The 24,465-nt window shown below is 36.5% G+C and overlaps 2 protein-coding genes across 3 annotated transcripts in view; both read right to left on the reverse strand.

Moving 5' to 3' along the window:
• Window positions 1–147: 147 nt before the first annotated feature.
• Window positions 148–7,690, reverse strand: LOC118762508 (putative tyrosinase-like protein tyr-3). Of its 2 annotated transcripts, XM_036501144.1 has the most exons (5): window positions 7,420–7,690; window positions 7,202–7,209; window positions 5,445–5,589; window positions 2,261–2,398; window positions 148–329 (listed from the first exon to the last, which is right to left on the reverse strand). In XM_036501144.1, exons 1-5 carry the CDS (start codon window positions 7,628–7,630, stop codon window positions 217–219), a joined length of 615 nt encoding a protein of 204 aa, XP_036357037.1. In that variant the 5' UTR covers window positions 7,631–7,690; the 3' UTR covers window positions 148–216. The 2 variants fall into 2 exon arrangements, with proteins under 2 accessions (XP_036357037.1, XP_036357036.1); XM_036501143.1 differs by lacking the exon at window positions 7,202–7,209 and having other exon boundaries at window positions 5,445–5,592; window positions 7,415–7,690.
• A 5,378-nt stretch (window positions 7,691–13,068) lies between these two features.
• Window positions 13,069–24,465, reverse strand: part of LOC115209501 (zinc metalloproteinase nas-4-like) — a 43,840-nt gene continuing 32,443 nt past the window's right edge. The window contains exons 8-11 of the mRNA XM_036501660.1: window positions 22,678–22,804; window positions 16,891–16,989; window positions 13,554–13,622; window positions 13,069–13,217 (exon numbers count right to left, since the gene is read on the reverse strand). Of these exons, the coding sequence (XP_036357553.1) occupies window positions 13,069–13,217; window positions 13,554–13,622; window positions 16,891–16,989; window positions 22,678–22,804 (444 nt within the window). The remainder of the gene's footprint in view (window positions 13,218–13,553; window positions 13,623–16,890; window positions 16,990–22,677; window positions 22,805–24,465) is intronic.

A 24,465-nucleotide genomic window follows, 5' to 3' on the forward strand; every position in this document is an offset into this window, starting at 1 on the left:
ATTTTTCCTGTTAGAACTAATTACTTTTTTAATCTCCTGAAAGCTTCGTGGTCCTATCAAAAATCAAGAGAAACTGGAGATTACTCTTACATTTCATTACTCTCCAATCATTATTATATTCAAAGTAAATCATTACATTTAAATATCTTTCATATGAAACAAGATATTTCAAGATACTGAAATTGCAAATGTTATTTAACTGTCAACAGATTTGCTTCACTTACAAACTTGACATGACTTCTTGCAGTAGAAAAGCATATATTCTGGGTTTGATTTACATTCACCCATCTTGGCCCAAGCTCCACATTTGCTATTCTCATCTGCACAAGCTAGAACGAAAGAAGTAAATATTATAATAAGATATGAAGCAAAACCAATAATGAAATTAATTGTTAGTCCCTTTCAATAAACAGGATATTGAATGCTCTACCATCTTAGACAGTACTGAATCTTAATATATAAAATGCTGCATGATCTTAATGTCCTTGTTCTAACAAAGATGTGTCATTAGAAACTCTTTCTATAGTGCACTAAAATTCTGCCTATTTACATATGTCACTGAGGGTACCCTACTAATTTCTTCATACAAGCTGGTTGGAAACAAGGCTTGGATGATACCCAGTGTGCAGTAATAACATGAAAAAGATCTGCCTTATTTCTTCAGTAATTTTAATGGGATGCAGCAATAAAGATATCCAGAATGGTAGTAGAACCAAGTCTAGATTAATAGTATTCTTAGATATTTAAATAGCAATTTTTTCAGACGTTTCTTACTGATAAACTGTACTATTGCAAAAGAAAAAAAAAATACAGGCATGGCTGTGTGGTAAGCAGCTTGCTTCCCAACCACAAGGTGCCAGTTTCAGACCCACTGCATGGCACCTTGGGAAAGTGTCTTTCTTCTAGTATAGTCTTGGACTGATCAAAGCCTTGTGAGTGGATTTGTAGACAGAAACTTAAAGAAGCTTGTCATGTGTGTGTGTGTGTGGAGTTGTGGGGTACCGCACGAGTGGAATTATATATGAAAGAAGGTTTGAAATGCAATTTAAAAGATGTTTATTTACTTTACCGGTTTCACTCTTTGGAAAAAGATTGTCAAAAGTAACATGTAGAAGTTTGGTTGCATTAATTATTGGTTGTTGCAAATTGCCACGTTACATATATACAGTCTTTGGTAATAGGGACATGTTAAGGACATAGAAAAGTTCAACAAGTTCCTTAAAATATTGGGCACAAAAGATTACTACATAAATAATCGTTCTCAAGGACATGCTTAAGATAGTTTCCAGAAGGAATTGATATTGGTATTTTATCTGTATATTCAAACATGCACAGAATATTGGTTGACACAGAGTACTATAATCCATATAAATATACATTCTTTGGTGACAAGAGTATACTTTAATAATTCCTCCTGGAAATTATCTTGAGATGTATAATATATTTGTTGTAATCTTTTGTGCCCATTATTTCAATGAGCTTGTTAAACTTTTTTATATTCTCAACATACTTTTATAGTACTCTGTGTCAACCAATATTCTGTGCATGTTTGAATATACAGATAAAATACCAATATCAATTCCTTCTGGAAACTATCTTAAGCATGTCCTTGAGAACGATTATTTATGTAGTAATCTTTTGTGCCCAATATTTTAAGGACTTGTTGAACTTTTTTGTCCTTAACATGTCCCTGTTACCAAAGACTGTATACATGTAATGTAGCAATTTGCAACAACCAATAATTAATGCAACCAAACTTCTACATGTTACTTTTGACAATCTTTTTCCAAAGAGTGAAACCGGTAAAGTAAATAAACATCTTTTAAATTGCATTTTCAAACCTTCTTTCGTATATATATTTATATATATGTGTCTGTTGTCACCATCATTGCTTGAGAACCAATGTCAATGTAATTATGTCCCCATAACTTAGCGGTTTGGCAAAAGAGCCCAATACAATAAGTACTCAGCTAACACTCTTTAAAGCAATGCTCCAGCATGGCTGCAGTCAAGTGATTGAAACAAGTAAAAGAATAAAAGAACTTAATGAAACAGAGTTAGGTCTCAAATACTAACACAGTATCAACTGGTGGCAGGCTCCATAGAGCAAAAAGTAGTTGCTGGCTAATTCAGTTAAATCAGTGACCTTGTTCTATTTGTATCAAGACTTCTTGACAAATATATATATATATATTCTATGTAAATAAAATTTAAAAAATACTATTTTATCAGCTTTGAAGAAACTCAAGTTGCAACTTACGTTCAGCACCATAGGATTGGCTATTCTGTCCACAATTATTACAGGATTTTTTGCAGTTATTTAGCATATAGCCTGGGTTCCTGTGACATTCTCCACTTTCTGCCCAATCTTTACAGTGCGTGTTTCCATCCAGACAATCTGGAAAAATAAAGAAGTAAATTCCGTAATGATCCTCAACTGTGTCTAAAATTTCTAAATTCTGGTTTCTAGTATTAAAATTATGAGAGAGAAATTTCTTATTGGCTAGGAAGCTGGTATACGATAGGAAGATTAGATTTTAAAAGTCAACTGCTTCTTGTGCAGTTTAGAATGAAACAAGATGGAGTTAAATCATATTCCTGAAGAGACTTTAAAATGTCTACAGTGCAATGGAGAAATGGACTCATGGGTTTTGAGTTTTATAATGTTTTCTTTTCCATCTGAATTAGTATATAAAGATGTTGATTAATGCAGTGCAGTCAGCTAGAGGTTCTGAGTTCAATCTCAGGTGAGTTACTCAGGTGAATCATATGACACCTGAAGAAGGCTGGAGCATACAAGAGCTGAAACATAATGGAAACAGCAGTGTAGATGAGGGCACCAGTCCAACTAATCTAAACAGTGTACATAATGTAAATTCCTCATTTCAGAGGAATATTTTACTGTCAGGATATTTTTACTGTACTTGAAGGTTATTTTAATAAGCTGCATCCAAAATGGAATCCATTTTGTTACCATCACATCTAGATTTCAATATACCCAAGCCCACCAATTTTCAGTGAGTGATATGCTTGGACTTTAATATGGTCGATTTTACCCTGGGGCAACAGAGTGGATACACCAAATATCGATGCTATTTATGTATGTGAGACAGCAGAGCTAGGGAAAGAGTGATCAAGTAATGGCCATAGCAAACAATAGTCCCAGGGTGTTTCAATGTGGTTGAAGAGCCTTTAGTTCAACCAGGAAAAAACATCCTACCTCCACTCCATATTAAACTTGGCATTATGAAGCAATTTGTTATAGCTCTGGATAAAGATGAACCTTGCTCTCACCATATCTGCAGCACATTTCCTGGTCTGAGCAGCAAAAGATAAAAGCTGGAGTATTTGATGGGCCTCAAAACAGAAAATTAAATGATGAGAACTTTGTAAATTCAATAATCTGCATTGAAGCAACATCATGGAATTCATTTGTAATAGTTGTAAATGACTTTCTGAGCAGCAAGAAAGCAAACAACTATGCTGAAATAACTGACATCATGCTGTAAAATATGAGCATAAAGCCACACTGTTTCCACAGCCAGTTTGATAAATTACCTGAAGATCAAGGTGACACTAGTGATGATCAGAGAGAACATAAAATCAATGACACAAAAATATCAAGTCAGATACGACCTGCATATGATGGCAACCTTTTGCTTGAATTTTGGTCAGCACTCAAGAAAATAATCCAAATGCAAATTCAGAGTAAATTAGGCATAAACAATGATGTATCAGGTCATCCCATAAGTTCTGTTCGAATTTTGAATAAAGAAAACAAGTGATCAAATGTTATATTTAATTGAAATTTAATCATCAATGTACTTTCCCTGATTATCTATGACTTCTTTCCATCTATTTACAAGCTTTTTAATCTCATCAATGTAAAACACTTTTGCTTTCAAAGCGAAGAACTCTGAAATGTCAGTTTTGAACTCCTCTTGGCTTTTGAAAGTTATGTCCCCCAAATGATTCTGTAAACTACAAAACAAATGGTAGTCTGAAGAAGCAAGGTCAAGCGAATAAGGTGGATGAGGAATTTTTTCCCAACCAAGCTCTTTGATCTTCTGAGATCTGATCTTTGCAGTGCTGAGTCCCTCATTGTCCTGATGAAACATCACTCCTTTTTGATTCACTAATGTGGGTCATTTTTTCTTCAAAGCTTGGTTCAAATGCTCTAATTGCTGACAGTAGACTTGAGCATTGATTGTTGCATTAGGTGGTAACAATTCAAAGGGAATTACTCCCTTGCAATCCCACCAGATAGAGAGAAGAACCTTTTTCCCATGAAGTTCCCTTCTCAGTTGTGGTTGAGCTTTTTCCCTTTTACCAAGCCACTGTTTACAACATTTAACATTTCAATAGAAGATCCATTTTTCGTCACAAGTCTATCCAAAGAGGGTGAAATGAGTTCATGAGAATGGAGAGAAGAGCAGATGTCAACTCGGGACTTTCGGTTGCTTTCTGACAATTCATGTGGCACCCATTTTCCAAGTTGTTGAAGATGACGATGAACAGTTGTATGGTTTGAACTAAACTTTATTGCCAATTCTTCAACTGATAATGCAGGATTTTCTTCAAGTAATGCCTCAAGGCATTATCAAACTCAACTGGACACCCTGTTTGATCTTCAAGGCTTAAATCTCCACTTCTGAATTTTACAAACCATCTGCTGCAAGTTCTTTCATTCAAGCATTCTTTCCCATAAACTGAGTGTATGTTTCAAGTCGCTTTGACTGTAGAGTTTCCTTTTTTGTACTCATAAAGCATTATGTGCCTGAAATGCTCTTTGGATACTTCCATGATAGAAAGGGTTTTCATGAAAGAAATTTTAATTCTATTATTCTGTAAAATAATATTTAATTAGTTTAAATGTACACAAATGCATAAAAATAATTTTTAATTCCATTAGACATTCTAAAATGCTATTAAATTTCATTCAATTTTAAAAAAGGTAAAATCAGACAGAACTAATGGGATGGATGACTTGATAACTTTTTTGTGGAAATTTTTAGATTTTCACTAGTTTTTCAGTAGAATTTTAAAACATTCCAGTTTTGAAGAAAAATCAGTTTCTATGTATATTTGTATGTTATACCATGATTTGCAAAAGCTGTTTCATTGAGAAGAAAAAAATGCAGAAAACAAAATTGTATGGATCCAGTATTTAGAAATTTTGACACAACGGTAATAAATGAATGTCATTTTTGGATTTTGTGCGTAAAACAACCCCTAGTTTAAGTCCAAACATTCTGATAACAGGAAAATTTTGTCGACATCTAAATGAATTATTAAAATACACATTTTTCCCTAACACCACCTACAAATTATTCTAAAATTCATCAACCTGTATTCTCTAAATGTCATCTCTCTAAAAGAGCCTTGAGTGAGACTATATCTTAATTGGTACGCATGCTGTTCAAAGACTGATAAAATATTCTCACCTATATCAACCTCTCCTTCCTCTTTACCTCCACTGGTGCACTGTGAGCAGGACTTCTTGCAATTCTTCAACATAAAAGCAGCATTAATCCTGCAATGGCCTACTTTGGCCCAGATTGGACACAAATAGTTATTGTCGTCACACTTAACTGTAAATAAATGTAAGATATATTTTTTTTAAATAGTGAAACTATTAAAAACCAATGATGCTGAAATTTCCATACAAATTTTTGCAGAGTTTATAATTTAATATTGTTGTTAGTAAAACATGTAATAAGATAGTTGTTGATTGTCTACCAGCTTATTACTTTTCAGATACAGAGTTCCTTACCAGCTGCAAGGCAGGTTGTTTTTTATGTATCATCATTTAACATCCCCTATTTCATGCTGAGATTTATTATATAGTCTGAAAAGTACAGTCAAACCAGAAGATTCCACCAGGTTCTATGTCTGCTTTGACATGGTTTCTACAGCTGGATGCCTTTCCTAATGCCAACCACTTTACAAAGTGTTCTAGGAACTATTTACATGGTACCAGTAATCACAGGATAAGATCTCTCAAGTGAGTGAGTGTAGACCATAGGGATAAGAAGCTATGGTTGGAGGACAGGAACATGAGTCCACCTGGAGAGAGAATGAGTAGAAAGAAAGGATGTAAAGTACAGGTACAATGTTTGTGTGCGTATGTCTGTATACACACACACACACACACGTTCATGAAGAAGAGGCTGTGACCCTGACCTTTGCAGGCCTTTCAAGATTGAAAAGTTTGATACTGTTAATTTTCTTTTTTAAACTTTGGCAAGAAAGATATGATAAAGAAGAAAATCCCAGAGGCCCAATGTTCTAAGGAGAAAAGACCAAGCATAATGGTGAGTGCAGAGTCAGCATGGTTGGATACAACAAGAGTGAGAAGAGCTAGTGAGACAAAGGAGATAGTAGGGGAGGGAGTTGAAATCAGCCAACTCTGATGAACAGAAGCTATTATAAAGAGTTTATATTCTTAAGAAAATGTATGTATTAACATAGTTAAGACAATAGAAATAATCGTCAGAAAACTTAAGCACTATTGGAATCATAACCACTGAGACAACCTGAATGAAATACATGTGGGTGTCTTATCACATAGCCACCAGAGCAACTAAATATCAGATCAACAAAATTCTAAACTTGATACTGTATAACATCTCATTTCATTTACTTGAGAGGCTATAGTCACTCAACTTGCTCGAAATAAAACTGAATCACCCTTCACCATCTTAAAGAAAGTATACGTTGGACACTAGCACTGTATGACAGCCTATTGCTGGAACTTGGCTCAGCACTCAAGAAAATTGTCCAAATGCAAATTCAGAGTAAACTAGGCATAAACATTGATGTAATTTGTTTGTAGACATTTTTAGATATTCACTAGTTTTTCAGAAGAATTTAAAACATTCCAGTTTTGAAGGAAAACCAGTTCCTATGTATATTTGTATGTTATGCCATGTTCTTCATAAGCTCTTTCATTGAAAAGAAAAAAGAGCAGGAAACAAAGTTGGATGGATCCAGTATCTAGAAATCTTGATGCAATGTTTAAGTCCCAGCATTCTGATAACAGAAAAATTTTGTTGACCCGTATAATTAACAGACTTATTTGTTAACATCTAAATGAACACATTCATTATTGGATTCCTATGCTTTGCAGACTTCTTTAAATAAAATATTACACATATACTCTACTGATATTGCAAATATATTTCTATGTCATGTTTTAGAATTCATCAACTCACACTAGATAATGGGATCTGTGAACTGATATAATGTAGATTGAATTTAGATTTATTAATAGACACATTTTTCCCTAAATCCACCTACAAATTATTCTAAAATTCATCAACCTGTATTCTCTAAATATCATCTCTCTAAAAGAGCCTTGAGTGAGACTATATCTTAATTGATACACATGCTGTTCAAAGGCTAATAAAACATACTCACCTATATCAACCTTTTCTTCCTCTTTACCTCCACTGGTGCACTGTGAGCAGGACTTCTTGCAATTCTTCAACATAAAAGCAGCATTAATCCTGCAATGGCCTACTTTGGCCCAGATTGGACACAAATAGTTATTGTCGTCACAATTAACCTTTTCTTCCTCTTTACCTCCACTGGTGCACTGTGAGCAGGACTTCTTGCAATTCTTCGACATAAAAGCAGCATTAATCCTGCAATGGCCTACTTTGGCCCAGATTGGACACAAATAGTTATTGTCGTCACAATTAACTGTAAATAAATGTAAGATATATTTTTTAAAATAGTGAAACTATTAGAAACCAATGATGCTGAAATTTCCATACAAATTTTTGCAGAGTTTATAATTTAATATTGTTGTTAGTAACACGTGTAACAAGATAGCTGTTGGTTGTCTACCAGCTTATTACTTTTCAGATACAGAGTCCCTTACCAGCTGCAAGGCAGGTTGTTGTTTATATATCATCATTTTACATCCCCTATTTCATGCTGAGATTTATTGGATAGTCTGAAAAGTACAGTCAAACCAGAAGATTCCACCAGGTTCTATGTCTGCTTTGACATGGTTTCTACAGCTGGATGCCTTTCCTAATGCCAACCACTTTACAAAGTGTGCTGGGAGCTTTTTACCTGGTACCAGTAATCACAGGTTAAGATCTCTCAAGTGAGTGAGTGTAGACCATAGGGATAAGAAGCTATGATGGGAGGACAGGAACATGTGTCCACCTGGAGAGAGAGAGTAGAATAAAAGGATGTAAAGTACAGGTACAATGTTTGTGTGAGTATGTCTATATACACATTCATGAAGAAGAGGCTGTGACCCTGACCTTTGCAGGCCTTTCAAGACTGAAAAGTTTGATATTGTTAATTTTCTTTTTTAAACTTTTGCAAGAAAGATATGATAAGGAAGAAAATCCCAGAGGCCCAATGTTCTAAGGAGAAAAGACCGAGCATAGTGGTGAGTGCAGAGCCAGTGTGGTTGGATGCAACAAGAGTGAGAAGAGCTGGTGAGACAAAAGAAATAGGGGAGCCCGGCTAAGGGAGGGAGATGAAATCAGCCAACTCTGAAGAACAGAGGCTATTATAAAGAGTTTATATTCTTAAGAAAATGTATGTATTAACATTGCACTGTAGCTAAAACAATAGAAATAATCGTCAGAAAACTAAAGGATTGTTGGAATCATAACCATTGAGACAACCTGAATGAAATACAAGTGTGTGTCTTATCACGTAGCCACCAGAGCAACTAAATATCAGATCAACAAAATTCTAAACTAGATACCATATAACACCTTGTTAACTTGCTTGAAATAAAACTGAATCACCCCTTATCATCTTAAAGAAAGGATACATTGGATAGAATGGTTTTAAAGTTTTCTCAATCAAGGCTTTTGTAAGGAAGTGAATATTGCTTGAGACAAGTTTGTTTTAGAGTATGTTTCCTGCCTTATTTCAAAGAACTATTGTCTTAAAGAAAATGGGAGATCTGACTCAAGTACTTGGAATAGAGCTGGACTCTTCTGCTAAATGAACACAAGGGCCAAGTAGCGGAGCTAAACTAGACAACAGCTTAAGTCTACCTACCCACCCAAATTGGCCACAGCAGGATTTGAACTCAGAATGCAAAGGGCCAATTTCTTTTGTTCATCACTCAAGATTGGTACTTATTTCATTGACCCTAGAAGGATGGAAAGCAAAGTTGATTGTGGCAGGATTAAAAATCAGAATGCAAGAAGCCAAAATAAATACCACAAGGTATTCCTTGCAATGTTCTCTAATTTGCTGCCTTATTTTAGAGTTAAATTATTGTTTGATATTTCCATACTAGTCCCATGATTGTTTTAATGTTTTTACCTTATTTTTTGAATGATAAAACATCTGATTGTCCTAAAATGTGCTACTCCTAAGCCTGGCTTTAAATTAGGGACCTTCATATTCAATTCATGTTGTCAGCCTTTTTAACCACTACAGTACAACAAATCATCAGAAAATCTGATCGTCTTAAACATATTTGATCCATATTGTGCTTATTGGGCTTTCCATTTCAGTATTTAGTGAAATGTAAGCATTTTTATCTATTACATTAATATCAAGCAGTGAGAATGAGTGCTCAACACCACATTGGTGGATAAATATTCTTTATTCATAGGGTAACCAGACTACTATTTGTTTATGTTGGGAAAGATATCTCTCAACAATTCATTCAAGTCTGTACCTTGGGATATTAGTATTTGTCTCCATCTTGGAAAAACAAAGTATTTTTATCTATTTTTTTTTCTTTAATTTCTGTGAAGGCATGTGGCCTTTTGATTAGTGAGTCAGGTTCATGATCATTTGGTCTTGGGTCCATTTCCTGGCCAAGTGTCACACTGAATCCTCAAGAAAAACCCTTAATTTTACAATGCTTTAGTCCAGTGCTCCGCAAACATTTTTTCACTTGTAGTACACTTATATACTTTTCAAAATTTGGTGGTACACCTGAACTAAAAATGTAACTAAAAGTATATCTTTGTTCTGCATCTAAAGATGAAAACTTTTATTTTCATATGAAACATATAAACATGTACATCTTTTAGAACATTGTCACTTTATAAGATTTTGCTGACAAATTTTTAAATTAACAAAAACATTTATTTACATGAAAGAAAACACTGGAGAACTTTCATCTAATTCTTCCAAATTTTCTGTTAAAACTTTATTGTGGGGAATACTTTATCACAGCAAATGGTCACACACCACACGGTTCCATTAATCCTACTGAAGCATGCCAGCATGCACACAGCACTACCATGGGCTAAGGTGTTGGGAAAGCCAAGCACCCTCATGGGCATCACTTGACGAACTTAAAAATGCTTTAACTTCATCAGTTGAGACATCATCCTCCACACAGTAAGGGAAAATTCTCCACCACTTTATCATTTTGCTTGGCAAACTTACCAGGAGAATGGATGTGGATAGCTGTGTGAAAAAGTGCTACTCCCTAGTGGATGAGGGAACCTGTGGAAGAGGTAGATCCAGGAAGACCTGGGATGAGGTGGTGAAGCATGACCTTCAAATATTGGGCCTCACTGAGGCAATGACTAGTGACCAAGACCTTTGGAAATATGCTGTGCTTGAGAAGACTTGGCAAGCTTAAGTGAGACCATAACCTTGTGGTCTATGCCAGAGGTGTAACCAGCCCGCTTATGCGTACCTTTCCTTCATTGGACACTAAACTCTGCTTGGGAAGACCTGCTGAGGCAAGTGAAATCGAAATCAAATTCGATGACTGGCATCCGTGCTAGTGGACCACTAAGAGTACCATACGAACGTGATTGTTGCCAGAGCAACAAGCTGGCCTCCATGCCAATGGCACGTAAAAAGCAACATTCGAGTGTGATCGTTACCCGCATCGTCTTACTGGCACATGAAAAAACATTCAACGAGGTCGTTGCCAATGCCACTGAACTGGTTCCTGTGCAGGTGGCACATAAAAAGCACCATTTGAGCATGGCCAATGCCAGTACCGCCTGACTTGCCCTCGTGCTAGTGGCATGTAAAAGCACCAACTACACTCTTGGAGTGGTTGGCATTAGGAAGGGCATCCAGCTGTAGAAACTCTGCCAGATCCGATTGGAGTCTGGTGCAGCCATCTGGTTTGCCAGACCTCAGTCAAATCGTCCAACCGATGTTAGCATGGAAAGCAGACGTTAAACGATGATGATGATGAACTCCAAATGTGAGCTCTCACTCTTCAACCACCCAGCTTTGCATGAGCAGACTACTAAACTATTTGTTGACCCCCCCCCTCAATTGCGATTCCTTCTTCATCAGCATGGTACTCTTTGAGCCCCAATTACTGACCTAGCTTTTGAATCCATCTTTAGATCTAAAATAGCCAACCTCGAACAACTTTTAAAAAACCTTGAAGTATTTGAGTCCCACCAAGGTATTTTTATACTTAGGAATTACTTGTTAATTCCTAAGCAATTAAATTTTCTGAGTGTTAGTCCCTCTTACAGATTCCTGTCATCCCTCCAATACTTTGATGACCTAATCTTCAGGAAACTCAAATGCCCCTCGACCCCACAGGTCTTCAAGGTCTGTCTTGCCACCTAAATGCTGGTCACTTCACTCATTACACCGAGCTAAACTTAATTATTAAGTGGGCCCTGGCTCAGCTTAATATCCCCTCAGTTCTGGAGCTGTCAGGGTTATCCAGAAGTGATCGAAAGTGATCAAATGGTCTTATCCTCTGTCCTCTAACCCACTACTGATGTTCTTGTCAATACTGGTAGCTTGCCTAACCGAGGTGTCAAGTGATTGTCATGAGGGCACTTGGCTTTCCCAATGCCTGAGCCTTGCCATTGCCCATGGTATATGTTACCGAATCATAAAATAATCACTTGCAAGTGATTTTTTTTTTAATCAGTTTTTACTGGTGTACATGGTGTTAAAATCCTGGTAGCCTCATGTAGTGAAAAACCCTGTATACGTGTTATTTCACGGTAAACAGTGCAAAGGTACAGAAGGTATGAGTAAAGTGATGATTTAGTTTGTGTTGATTTCACAAGTAACAATGGTTGAATATAACAGCATGCTGGTTTTTAGGATGGAGAAGTCACCAGTTCATATTGTTGTTGCTTGATAGAACAGACCTATGACCATAAGTGTTCCTTCTATGACCAGCCAGTTATTTCATTGGTTTTGCATAAACAAGGACAATGATGTATATTATATATTCATTCAGAGCAGTAAAAATAACAAACACTGTTTACAACACTATGAGTATGTCACCAACCATTCCCAATGGGGAGGAGCTCACATATTTCTGACATGCATATGAAACAACTTTCAGCAAAGCAAAAAATGTCTTCATAAATAATATTCCCTGCAAACACTAAATTATAACAGTCTTCTGATCTCTTGCCAAAAGAGTCTCACCTAACTCTGCAGAATCCTCTCTACTTGCCATTCTCTATTCAAGATGGCTGTGCTTCTACTGCTAAAAATTTACACAATTACTACTTGTTTAGTCTCCCTTTCTATGGTCTACATTCACACATACGCTCATGCATGCACACACAAAATAGAAAGAGCAACAAAACTCTTGCATTTTCTTCCTATATTCCAACTATCCTCCATCACACACTCAAAGCAAACACAGCACTCAAGATTCTTCAGACTTTTTCCATTTGTATGGATGTCACAAACTAAGGAAAACATAATGATGTGTCCCATCCCCTTACAAACACAACTTCTCTAACCCTGCTAACTAATAACCTATTGCATTCAAAATCTCAAAGAAAATAGAGAGTATCATGAACAATACAATATCTCTTTATTTTTGGCCTCACCCTTTTGAATAATATCTTCACTTAGATTTGAAGCTACACAGGTTTCATTAAGTGTATTGTCATTATTACATAAGCCAGTTGGCTCTATTACTAAGAAATTTAGTGGTTCTTTTATCGTTTTCAGTCAGCAGACTGGCCACGCTGGGGCACCGCCTTGAAGAATTTTAATTGAAAAATTGATACCAGCTATTGCTTTTTTATGCCTGGTACTTCATTATTGGATGAGTAGGGTGTGGGTGATATTTTCAATTCACTAGGCTTAATCAAACAGACTGATAAATTATTTTACTTTACCTTCAACCGTTTCATCTTTTCCACCTTTGCATTTATCACAGGATTTTTTACAGTTAGTTAACATGTATACAGGATTCAGTTTACACTCGTTCATCTGAGCCCATACCGCACATGACCTATGGTTGTCTCTACAAACTGTAATCAAAATGAAAAAAAAATTATTTATGCTGAGACATTTTCCTTTATATACAGCTTCTTCAGCTGATAAGATGCCTGTCTATCATCTCAATGTGACTTTGTCAAATGAGTAAAGAGATGTGACTCTCTTGGAGTTAACAGATGTAAACAACAAATATTTATATTGTTGAAAATTATTTCATTACACTTGCAGTATTAAACTTGAATCTTCCAATGAACAGCATTGCTTTGCACTAGTTCTTGAGTAAAGTTATTCTTAGCTTAGTGCCTCAGAAGCTTAAATAAAATTCAGTTAATATCAGTAGTTATTTCAACATTAAAGAATTGACTTACTCTTTTCTTCTGTAGGTTCAGTTACACCTCCATCACCACTTGTATCTGTAATAATCAATCGTAACGAAACTTGTTATACAACCAAAAACAAACAAATTTCATTGTACAGAGCCACCTGGATTGTTCATCCCTAATATCTCTCCTACTGATCATCCTCACCCTCCCTACTAAATATGACTAACCACACAATTCTACTACAAGAGCCTGCTCTACCCCACTTCTTTCATAATTTAATCCTTTGACGCCCCAGTATAAAGTCAACACCCCACTCCCTTGGGGTTTATAGTCTTGTGAGCTGCATGGTGACCTTGGCAGTGCTGGTGGCACACAAAAAAAGCATTCAGTTCACATTATAAAGTAACTGGCATTAGAAAGGGCACCCAGCCAAAGAAACTATTCTAAAGCAGATACTGTCCTTGGATTCATCTTCATCAGATCCTGTTAACCAATCCAACCCATGCTTGCACGGAACATGGACATTAAACCTTTCGTTACTGTATTTATTTTGAGATGCTCTGTGTTTCTTTCAATTAATTTTAAATATAACAAAGAATTTAGTAAAATAACTTAGTAATCATTCAGCTAGTGTTAGGAACCTAAATTGTGACTAAGGTTTGGTGGAAGATTTTAATTCAGAACGATTGAAAACAAGACAGAGCCGGTTTCAGCTGGGTTGGTAATGAAAGGGTTAAATGACAGTGATCTCACTTTCTTTATGTCTCTTTCCAAATCTCACTAACACTTTATATCATTCTTGTTCTTCAAAAAGCATTATAAATGCATCACAATCATCACTCATGAGTGAGTGAAGCTTGGAAACATGTACCATGCCTTTGTTAATTGCTTTAGGTGTCTTTATAGTCACGAACATACAGATGATGTAGTAATGATAATCTTTTTATTATAGGCACACAGCCTGAAATTTGGTGGGAGGGGGCTGGTCAAGTACATTGACCTCTGTGTCCAGCTGGTACTTATTTTATCTGCCTCAAAAGGATAAAAGGCAAAGTCAGCCTCTGTAGCATTTGAACACAATGAGGTGCAAAAAACGTTGCTATTCACTTTGTCCAGTTGGTAGCCTTAATAATAATAATAATAATAATAATAATAACAATAATAATAACAACAACACTAATGATGGTTTCAAATTTTGATACAAGGCCAGCAAATTCAAGGGAAAGGATAGTCGGTCACATCGACCCCAGTACTCAACTGATACTTATTTTATCAACCCCAAAAAGATGAAAATCAACCTCAGCAGAATCTGAACTCAAAACCCAAAGACTGATGAAATGCCACTAAGAATTTTGAAATATTAATAATAATCATAGTAATAATAAAGATTTCTTTTATTGGCCACAAGGGCCCAAGACATGGAGGGAAAAAGCTCAACCACAACCGAGAAGGGAACTTCATGGAAAAATGGTTCTCTCTATCTGGTGGGATTGCAAAGGAGTAATTCACTTTCAATTGTTACCACCTAATACAACAATCAGTGCTTAAGTCTACTGTCAGCAATTAGAGTGTTTGAACCAAGCTTTGAAGAAAAAGGACCCGCTTTAGTGAATCAAAAAGGAGTGATGTTTCATCAGGACAATGCGCGACCCCATACAGCAAAGATCACTTCACAGAAGATTGAAGAGTTTGGTTGGGAAAAAAATTCCTCATCCTCCTTATTCTGCCGACCTTGCTCCTTCAGACTACCATTTGTTTCGTAGTTTACAGAATCATTTGGGGGACATAACTTTCGCAAGCCAGGAGGATGTAGAAACTGATATTTCAGAGTTCTTCACTTTGAAACCAAAAGAGATTTACATTGATAGGATTAAAAAGCTTGTAAATAGATGGAAGGAAGTCATAGATAATCAGGGAAAGTACATTGATGATTAAATTTCAGTTAAATATAACATTTGATCACTTGTTTTCTTTATTTAAAATTCGGACAGAACTTATGGGATGACCCGATAATTCATTGACCCCAAAAGGAAGAAAGGTAAAGTCAACCTCAGTGGCATTTGAACTCAGAACATAGTGATGGGCAAAATACCATTAAGCATTTTGTCCAGCATGCAAACGTTCTGCCAGCTCAACACCTTAATAATAATAATAATAAAATGCACTCTTGGATACCGGAATGCCTGAAACTATTTAGTTTAGCCAATAACAGAATTCTTCAGGTGTATGTACACAAGACTGAGCTGATAACATCAGAAGAGAGACCTGGAGGCATTCAAATAAGAAGAATCTGCTAACATGATAGTGCATCATTGATATTGTATACATTGTACATGATAGCAGTGACATTGCTATCAGGAGTGGGATATCCATTGGAATTGAAACAATTTAAAATCAACAGAAATTTGTTTTTCATAGTCAATATTAAACTGTTTGGGAAGAATGAAAAGCTAGATAATTTAATTAAAATTATCCATTTATTTAGCAAAGGCACCGGAAAGGAATTTGAGATAAAGTGTGGTATAATTTAAAAAGAAAATAAAGTGTTGGTATATGTGATAGTGTAATTTGATGGTGAAGTAATGAGGGATATTGGTAAGGACATATATAAGCACTTAGGATTACGAGTCAGCAACATCAAACATGATTGAAGGAACTATGAGGAAAAGAATACCGGATATGATTAAAATTGGTGTCTAAGTCAAAATTAACTGGAAGAAACATGATATAAATAAATATATGGAAGGAGATATTAAGCAGGGATAATCAAATGGAATAGAGGAGAATTCCTAAAGTTTGACAGGTGTAAAAACCCATGACAATGGAGCATTCCACCTTAAATGTTCGTTAATAGGCTCTATGTATTCAGGGAAACAGGAAAAGATGTGATTAGTTACTGGAATCGTAGAGGCATGGAAAGAATCAACAATGATATATAGTTAGTAATCTGCATTGATGAATCACAGCTCCAGTACTATGGACATGTGATTAGAATGACATGGGAAAAGAATTGCAACACAGACTCTTCAAGCTGAGCCAAGCAGTAGAAGACCTACAGGCAGACTAAGAATGAGATAACTGAAGAAATATCCATAGCCTCAGTAGAATACGTTTGGGAATCCATCCACAAAGTCTAATAATTTACCACTCAATAGTTTCTCATTTAGGTACAAGACCAGCATCTTTTGTGAAGAGGGATTTAATCGATACGAATAATTCCAGTACTTCACTGGTACTTTACCCACCTGAGAAATGAAAGGCAGAGTTGACTTCAGTTAGGTTTGAACTTAAACAGTAAAATGCCAGATGAAATACCACAAGGCATTGTTCCTAACACAAGCGATTCTACCAAATAATAACTCATTACTTGTAAAACACATACCTGGACATTTTCTTATAGACTTCTTTAAGTCTGGGCAGTAACATTCACAGTCCTTCGCCACAAAACCATTTCTGGGACAAGACTTTTTCGGACAATTTCCTAGAAATATATAAAGAATTCCTTTTACTTTTACTTTTGTGCATACAACTATACATAAGAAACCTGTGAGGATTGAGCAGTAGGAAGGGATGATGGATGAATTGATATGTTTAATAAAATAAAGACAGCGATGCGTATAACGTTTATTATGTACTAGGAGAGAAACCCGGCGTTGCTCGGAATTAAAACGGCATAGTTTGCGTGTGTGTGTGTGTGTGTGTGTGTGTGTATTACAGTTATGTTGAAACAGGTGATACAGGAAAGTGCAACATTGACGACAAAACATTTGTGGAGTAAATTTTAAAACTTTGCATAAAAGACAATTTGAGTTTAGCACACCAATTTGGAAAGAATTATCATTTTTTAAGAATGGGATGGATCATATCTGAAAGCAGCTCCAGGTGTTGTGAAGGATGAATTTGTACGTGTTCTGTTTCTGAGAGCTATTCTATTGGACCTTTGTGCAATCTGGCGTTCTAAACGTTGTTTTAATTATTCAGCATTAAGTGCTACAGTTATATCTTTGTTGATCTTAGGAAAGTCTCATCTCCCTTCTCTTTTGAGTCTGTATTTGACGTGCTGCAGCATGCGTTTGGTGATCTTTGGAAAGTGTAATGTCCCTTCCGTATTGAGACTACATCTGACGTACTGCCTTTGTTGATCTTGAAAAAGTCATGTTCCTTATCTCTTGAGACTCTCGCCTTCGGTTTTCTGCACCTCTTGCTTTATAGACGTTTCTGGAGAGATTACGTTTTTTTCAATATTTTAAACATATAATTATGATATATATACATTAATCTTTATTTTTGTAAGCAGTTGTATGTATGTAGTATGTCTATATTTTTGTATGCAGTGTAAATTAACCAAATTTAAGCAAATTGTAAATACCTTGCAACTGCTGCGATAATTATGAACTGTTTGTTGAACGGTAGATGTGCATTTTTATATGACTTGAAACTTCCACGTAATTGTGTTTTGTCAAGAGTTTCACTTCCAGCCGTTCTCGTCACATATGTATATGTATGTGTAGATGTATGTGTGTGTTTAATAACGTACGTAACGGGCGCGCAAACACACACATTCTCAGAGACAAATACATATTCATATACAAAATGTGACGATACATATTCATATACAAAATGTGACACATTCACTTTCACATACATCCACATACATATAGTAAGAGAGACACATACACACTCATATATGTGACGTCGTCGTGATATAAAATGTCCTTCACTATCTCGTACGTATCGAACGCGCAAACACACACACAAAAGTGAAACAATATTACAGTCATACCACATTAGAATTAAAAGTGAAATAATGAAAGTGAAACAATATTATATCAAACAAGGAAGTCAATTTGTGGGCAGAAATTATAAACCCCATTTCAGCGTATAAATCTGTAGAAAGAAATAGCTTGAGTGAAAAAACTTAAGTCACTTTAGGATATCTATTTCTAACGCATGAACGCTCAGTGGCGCGGTTGAGTTCTCATTAGTAAGGAAGGCTTATCGACTGTGTCAACGGTTTTCGACAGAGAGAGAAATGTAAATAGTGTATTTAAATAGACGGAGTGCAAAAAATTTAAAATAAGTAATGTTGTAGAGAGACCGTACAAATAGTGTGAAGACAAAGATATTTATGCACGGCAAAACTGAAATACACTGAAGTCAATTTTCAGAGAGAGAAAGAGTGAGAGCGAGTGAGTGAAAGAAACAGACATAGACTTAAAGAGAGGAAGTATTGCAGAGGGTGAAGGTGAGAAAAAGAAAGAGTAGAGATAAATAAATAGAGAGAAAAAAAGGGAGAGAATTGCTTTAAAACTGCAGAAGTCAAAAGGAGAGAATCGGTTGAAACTGCAGTTTTTAGAGAATTACTCACGTAAAATACGTTTTTTCCCCGGTCAGTTCCTCGCATTACGCAGGAGCTCTGGGTGAAATGTTATAGTGCATGACTATTCTTGGCACATAAGTAAGGTATGTGAAGTTTGGTGAAAATCGGTTGAAAACTGTAGAAATGCATACGTACTACACACACACAGATATCCTTTGATTTATATACATAGATATACAAATGTGGAACGGTGTTAGTTGTAATATTTTGTCTCAGAGAAACGTCTGAAAGAGACTTGTGTATTAATAGCACAGAGCCTGCTCAGCATCATGTCGCTGGATCATCAAAAACACTGTTTTTACTTAATTTGGTCTCCTCAGTGACAAACACTACCAAGTACGTATATTAATTTAGTTCTGGCCGGTTTCCGCACAATTTAGTTAAAGATTTGTTTACTGATTTCCATATCATAGCTTTCAGGAGTGTGGAACCACCTCCCAGTCACTTTTGTTCCAGGTCTCTTCTGACCTGTGGTAGTAGCACCAATCGAGGTCCCAGCTATAAATTAATTAACATGTAATGGAAGAAACTCCGAGCACAAACGTACACTGTCTTGTGAGTACCTTGGGAAAGGAAAAGGCTAGAGGTATCAATCTTGGAAGCTATTTAAAGAGTGGTGTCCCTCAAGCGGACCGATGCCTTCTTTGATACCTTTCTGGCAACTCTAGAACAGGTAGAGCTCTCCAGCCCTGTAAGGTAATTTACTAGGAGAAGGCCACTTCAATGTTAAATCTACAATTTGCTGATTGTCGCAACAGTCTTAGCCCGCTAAGTCACTGTGACTATGTCTCCAAGTCTAAAGAGTGAGACTGGAGTGTGCGAACTGACTCCTATTTTAAAATTACTAAGCGCCGGTAAGGAGAAAATCTCAGTAGTAATGGAGAAAAGACAAAAACGACAGGTACTAGATGATTCTGGCAGTCGCATCAACTCCACATATAGGCTTTGCCTCTCTTCCTCATTATCATCAGACATAAATGTTATACACATCGCTATTCTAATCTCATACCATTTTAAGTGTGCTGATTTAAAAGATGATTTGCAATTTTTTAAACCTATCAAACTCCTTGATGGAGAAAGAAATTATAAGGGTGTAAAATTTAATTTGTCATTTCTCCTTTAGAGGAGAATCAAAAATTATACACAGGACAGTTTGATAGCTACAGGTCTAGATTACATTCTCTTAGTGTAGAAGTGAAACTAAAATAGCAATAGACATTTTCATTTATTTCAGTTAATACTCACTCCTAGATTTTGTATCACACAGAGTGGTTAGAATTTGTAAAAGAAAATTACACGTGGTGAAAGCAATGCGGGAGCCTTATGCAGTCTTTTAACCAGTCAGAAATCTCGCTCAAACTGCACTCTACTATTGTATAAAAGAAAAGATACATTTGATTATGTAGCCCACAGCCAGATTAGTCGTTGCTGGAGCACCTTTGAGCTGGAATTAGACAGCAAAATTTACATAACGTTCTCATCGTGGTTTACAAGTCTTCGATAACATCCTACCATAAAATAAGATTTAAAAAATTTTGTTAACCTTCACTCACCAATATAGAATTACCAATCCAAAAACTCGCTGTCGTTTCTCTCCTATTCTCATATATTCTTTTACTCTTTTATTCTTTTACTTGTTTCAGTCATTTGACTGCTACCATGGTGAGCACTGCCTTGAAGGGTTTTAGTCCAACAAATCGACCTCAGGACTCATTACTTATTTTAAAGCCTAGAACTTATTCTATCGATCACCTGTACCGAACCGTTATAGACGTGTATATGAACATATTTGTGCGCGTATGGGTATATATACGTGTGTGTATGCGTGTGTGCGGGTATGTATATATGTACATGCACATGTCTATGGTTACATATATGTGGGTGTACAAGCCTGTGTTTCACGCTAGTGTGAATGAGTATAAGCATATATAGCATGTGCGTATTTAGACGTGTATTTAAATATAATTGTGCGCGTATGACTATGTGCATGTGTGTGTGCGCGGATATGTATATGTGTACCTGTATGGTTGCATATATATGTGCATGTGCATGTATGTGTTTCACGCGAGTGTGAGTGAGCATATGCATATAAGCACATGTACGTGGGTGTGCATGCGCGCATGTGGTTGGATGTACATGCGCGCATATGCTATTTCTATAAACATTTTTACTTTTTACTTTTTTACTTTCTCCCCTTCGCTTATTCTCCTTTATTTAATGGTCATTCTCATAGTTCTTTTGTCTTAATAATGGTCAATTACATAGTAATTTCCCTCTGTTTAACTGTCATTTTCATAGCATTTTTTTATTGTCTTAATAACTGACGAGATGCCGGAGCAGATTTCCGCCCCGTCATCCGAAACTCAGAGTTTTATTATGGCAACCGAATAATTGTCATATATATATATATATATATATATATATATTATATATATATATATATATATAATATATATATATATAGGCCACTGGTATTTATAGAGTGTTAAACACTTTCGGTATGCAAATTAGGGACTTCTTCATAGAGTAACTCTTGTATTTGTTGAGTATATAAACAGTTTGGCTGCTTGTTTCTCTGGAGGCTGTCAGAATGATGTAGACGCTTCTGATGAGAACCCAGTAAGGTTCGAAAATCGATTAAGGTTGTTCATTTTTTTTCAGTCTGCGGAGAAATAGCTAAAAATTGCCCTGTTTACAATTATACCATGTTACACACACACACACACATATATATATATATATATATATATATATATATATATATATCGTGACTCTCCGTCGGTTACGACGACGAAGCTCCCAGTTGATCCGATCAACGGAACAGCCTATCGTGAAATTAACGTGCAAGTGACTGAGCACTCCTCAGACACGTGTACCCTTAACGTAGTTCTCGGGGAGATTCAGCGTGACACAGAGTGTGACAAGGCTGGCCCATTGAAATACAGGTACAACAGAAATAGGAAGAAAGAGTGAGAGAAAGTTGTGGTGAAAGAATACAGCAAGGTTAGCTACCATCCCCTGCCGGATCCTCGTGGAGTTTTTAGGTGTTTTTGCTCAATAAGCACTCACAATGCTCGGTCTGGGGATTGAAACCGCGATCCTATGACCTCGAGTCCGCTGCTCTAACCACTGGACATTGCGCCTACACACACACACACACACACACACACACACACACGAGAAAGGGAGAGCGTTGTTCAGTAATAGTAAAATCAACAAGTACTCTATCTGGTGAGAGATAAATATTATTTAATAAACACAATGTTTCATGTGATGAAAGTATGCCAGACAGTATTTTTAACACGTCTGGTGCCTCAGCGCATTCTTCAGGATATATATACCCCGATACATCTACTTTTTAAACTTTTGTCATCCCTCTCTCCTGTGTTTCGCCTCTCATACTTCAAATACTTATATGTCAGTCCTCTTTTCAATTCACTCCCTGCCCATATTTTCACTACACAGTCAACCGCCTGCAGAACACCAGCCTAGGAATGTCAAATACTTAATCTATCTGAAAAAGCAATTTTCCCTCAAATTACAATCAATCGCCTTTAAAAAAAAATAGTTCGGACGGCTGAAATACTTTTGGTGAATGACTTCTGTTGGAATTCCTTTGGAATGTAAATAACAACTGTAGCACACAAAAATCCAGGCAGATCAATTGCAACCATGTCATCAGACTGGAAATGGCTTGCAAGTGTCATGAACGTAGCCCTCCTTTCCTCCAGAAAAATCATACAAACCATCGCACAAGAAAGAAATATCGATGGGAACCAGTTTACTCACCTGAACAGTTATACATTGCGTTGACAATTTTAACGTCATTAAAACTGAGAATTTTAGCTTTTCCAATAATCTTCTGGTAACGTTTATCTTTCGTAACAATGGTCATTTCTCCATTCACAGAGAATAGCTACAAATATATATAACATGTTTAATAACAATTTCTGATATAAGGATGATTAAAGGGAAAACAGAGTTATGTAGTGCTTGAACACAGAACGTAAAGAACTTAACGAACCCCGCAAGCCATTTTGTCGGACGTTCTAACGATTAGAGCCGTGGATTGACAAAATCGTTAGAAAGTTGCAGTATTTGTTTTAGCTCTTTATGTGAAGGCGCGTGGCTTAGTGATCAGGGCATTCGACTGACGATTGTAAGGTCGTGAGTTCGATTCCCGGCGATGCGTTGTGTCCTTGAGCAAGACACTTTATTTCACGTTGCTCCAGTCCACTCAGCTGGCAAAAATAAGTTGTACCTGTATTTCAAAGGGCCGGCCTTGTCACACTCTGTGTCACGCTGAATCTCCCTGAGAACTACGTTCAGGGTACTCGTGTCTGTGGATTGCTCAGTCACTTGCACGTTAATTCCACGAGCAAGCTGTTCCGTTGATCGTATTAGCTGGGACTCTCGTCGTCGTAACCGACGGAGTGCTCCCTTATGTTCCGAGTTTAAAATCCGGGTGAACTCTGCATTTCACCTCTCTGGCGTCAATGCAACAAAATACTGGTCAAGTACTGGGATCAACTTCATTGACTAACCTCCTCCGAATTCCGAGCCTTATGCTAATATTAGAAATATAAGAAAGTAGTAGGTCAGGGGAATAGATGGTACTCCAGATAAAATGCCTTGTGGTATTTATCTCGGCTCTTTACGTTCAGAGTTCAAATTTTGTCGAGATCAACTTTGCCTTTCATACATCTGAGGTCGATAAAATAACGTACCAGTCAAGTATGGAGTTGATATCGACTGACCCCCTCCCCTCAAAATTGTTAACCATGTGCCTAAAGCAGAAATCACAAGTAGTAGTAGTAGTAGTAGTAAGGCATAGAGCTGGAAGAAACCTTAGCATCCCAGACAAAATGTTTAACGGCATTTCTTCCAGGTTCATGTTCTGAGTTCAAATTCCGCCGATGTCGACTTTGCTTTTCGTCCTTACGGGGTCGATAAAATAAGTACCAGTTAAGCATTAAGAGTCGATGTGACCAACTAGCCCCAGATGCCCCCCCCCCCGCAAAAAAAAGAAATTTCAGGCTTTGTGCCTAGAGTAAAATTATTATTAGTGCCACCAAGTCCATTCCTTCACTTATGAAACAGAAACGCATACAAACATGTTAGAAAACATGTCACAGCAAGAGAAAAGTTTCATAAAAAATGAGGCGCGAAGTAAAGCCATTATACAATTGACTGTGAAGTACAGAAAATGTTTTAGTTTTAAAATAGTGCATTTAAATGAATAAACATTGTAGCCAGAGTATTCAACAATCACCCGATGTCACGATTCGCTGGAATGTTACCCTAGTGACAAAGAATATTTGACCAATAACGATTTGACATGGCATGAATATTATCCACGTGATAACAAAATCTGACCAAGTACGACTTCAAGTAGAATAGGCTCTAGCGGTAATTTCGACTTTTGACGCGCTCCTTTCTGAGCCCTTCAATCAATATAAAATCGATACACACGCAACTGCCAGACAGAGAGAATATGAGACGACATGGTAGATGGCTAGACCGAGTTAACTTCAACATAATGAACTACTGGTGACAGCAAAACAAAAACTAGCAGTT

The sequence above is a fragment of the Octopus sinensis genome, linkage group LG3 (assembly GCF_006345805.1).
Source record: "Octopus sinensis linkage group LG3, ASM634580v1, whole genome shotgun sequence".
NCBI lineage: Eukaryota > Metazoa > Mollusca > Cephalopoda > Octopoda > Octopodidae > Octopus > Octopus sinensis.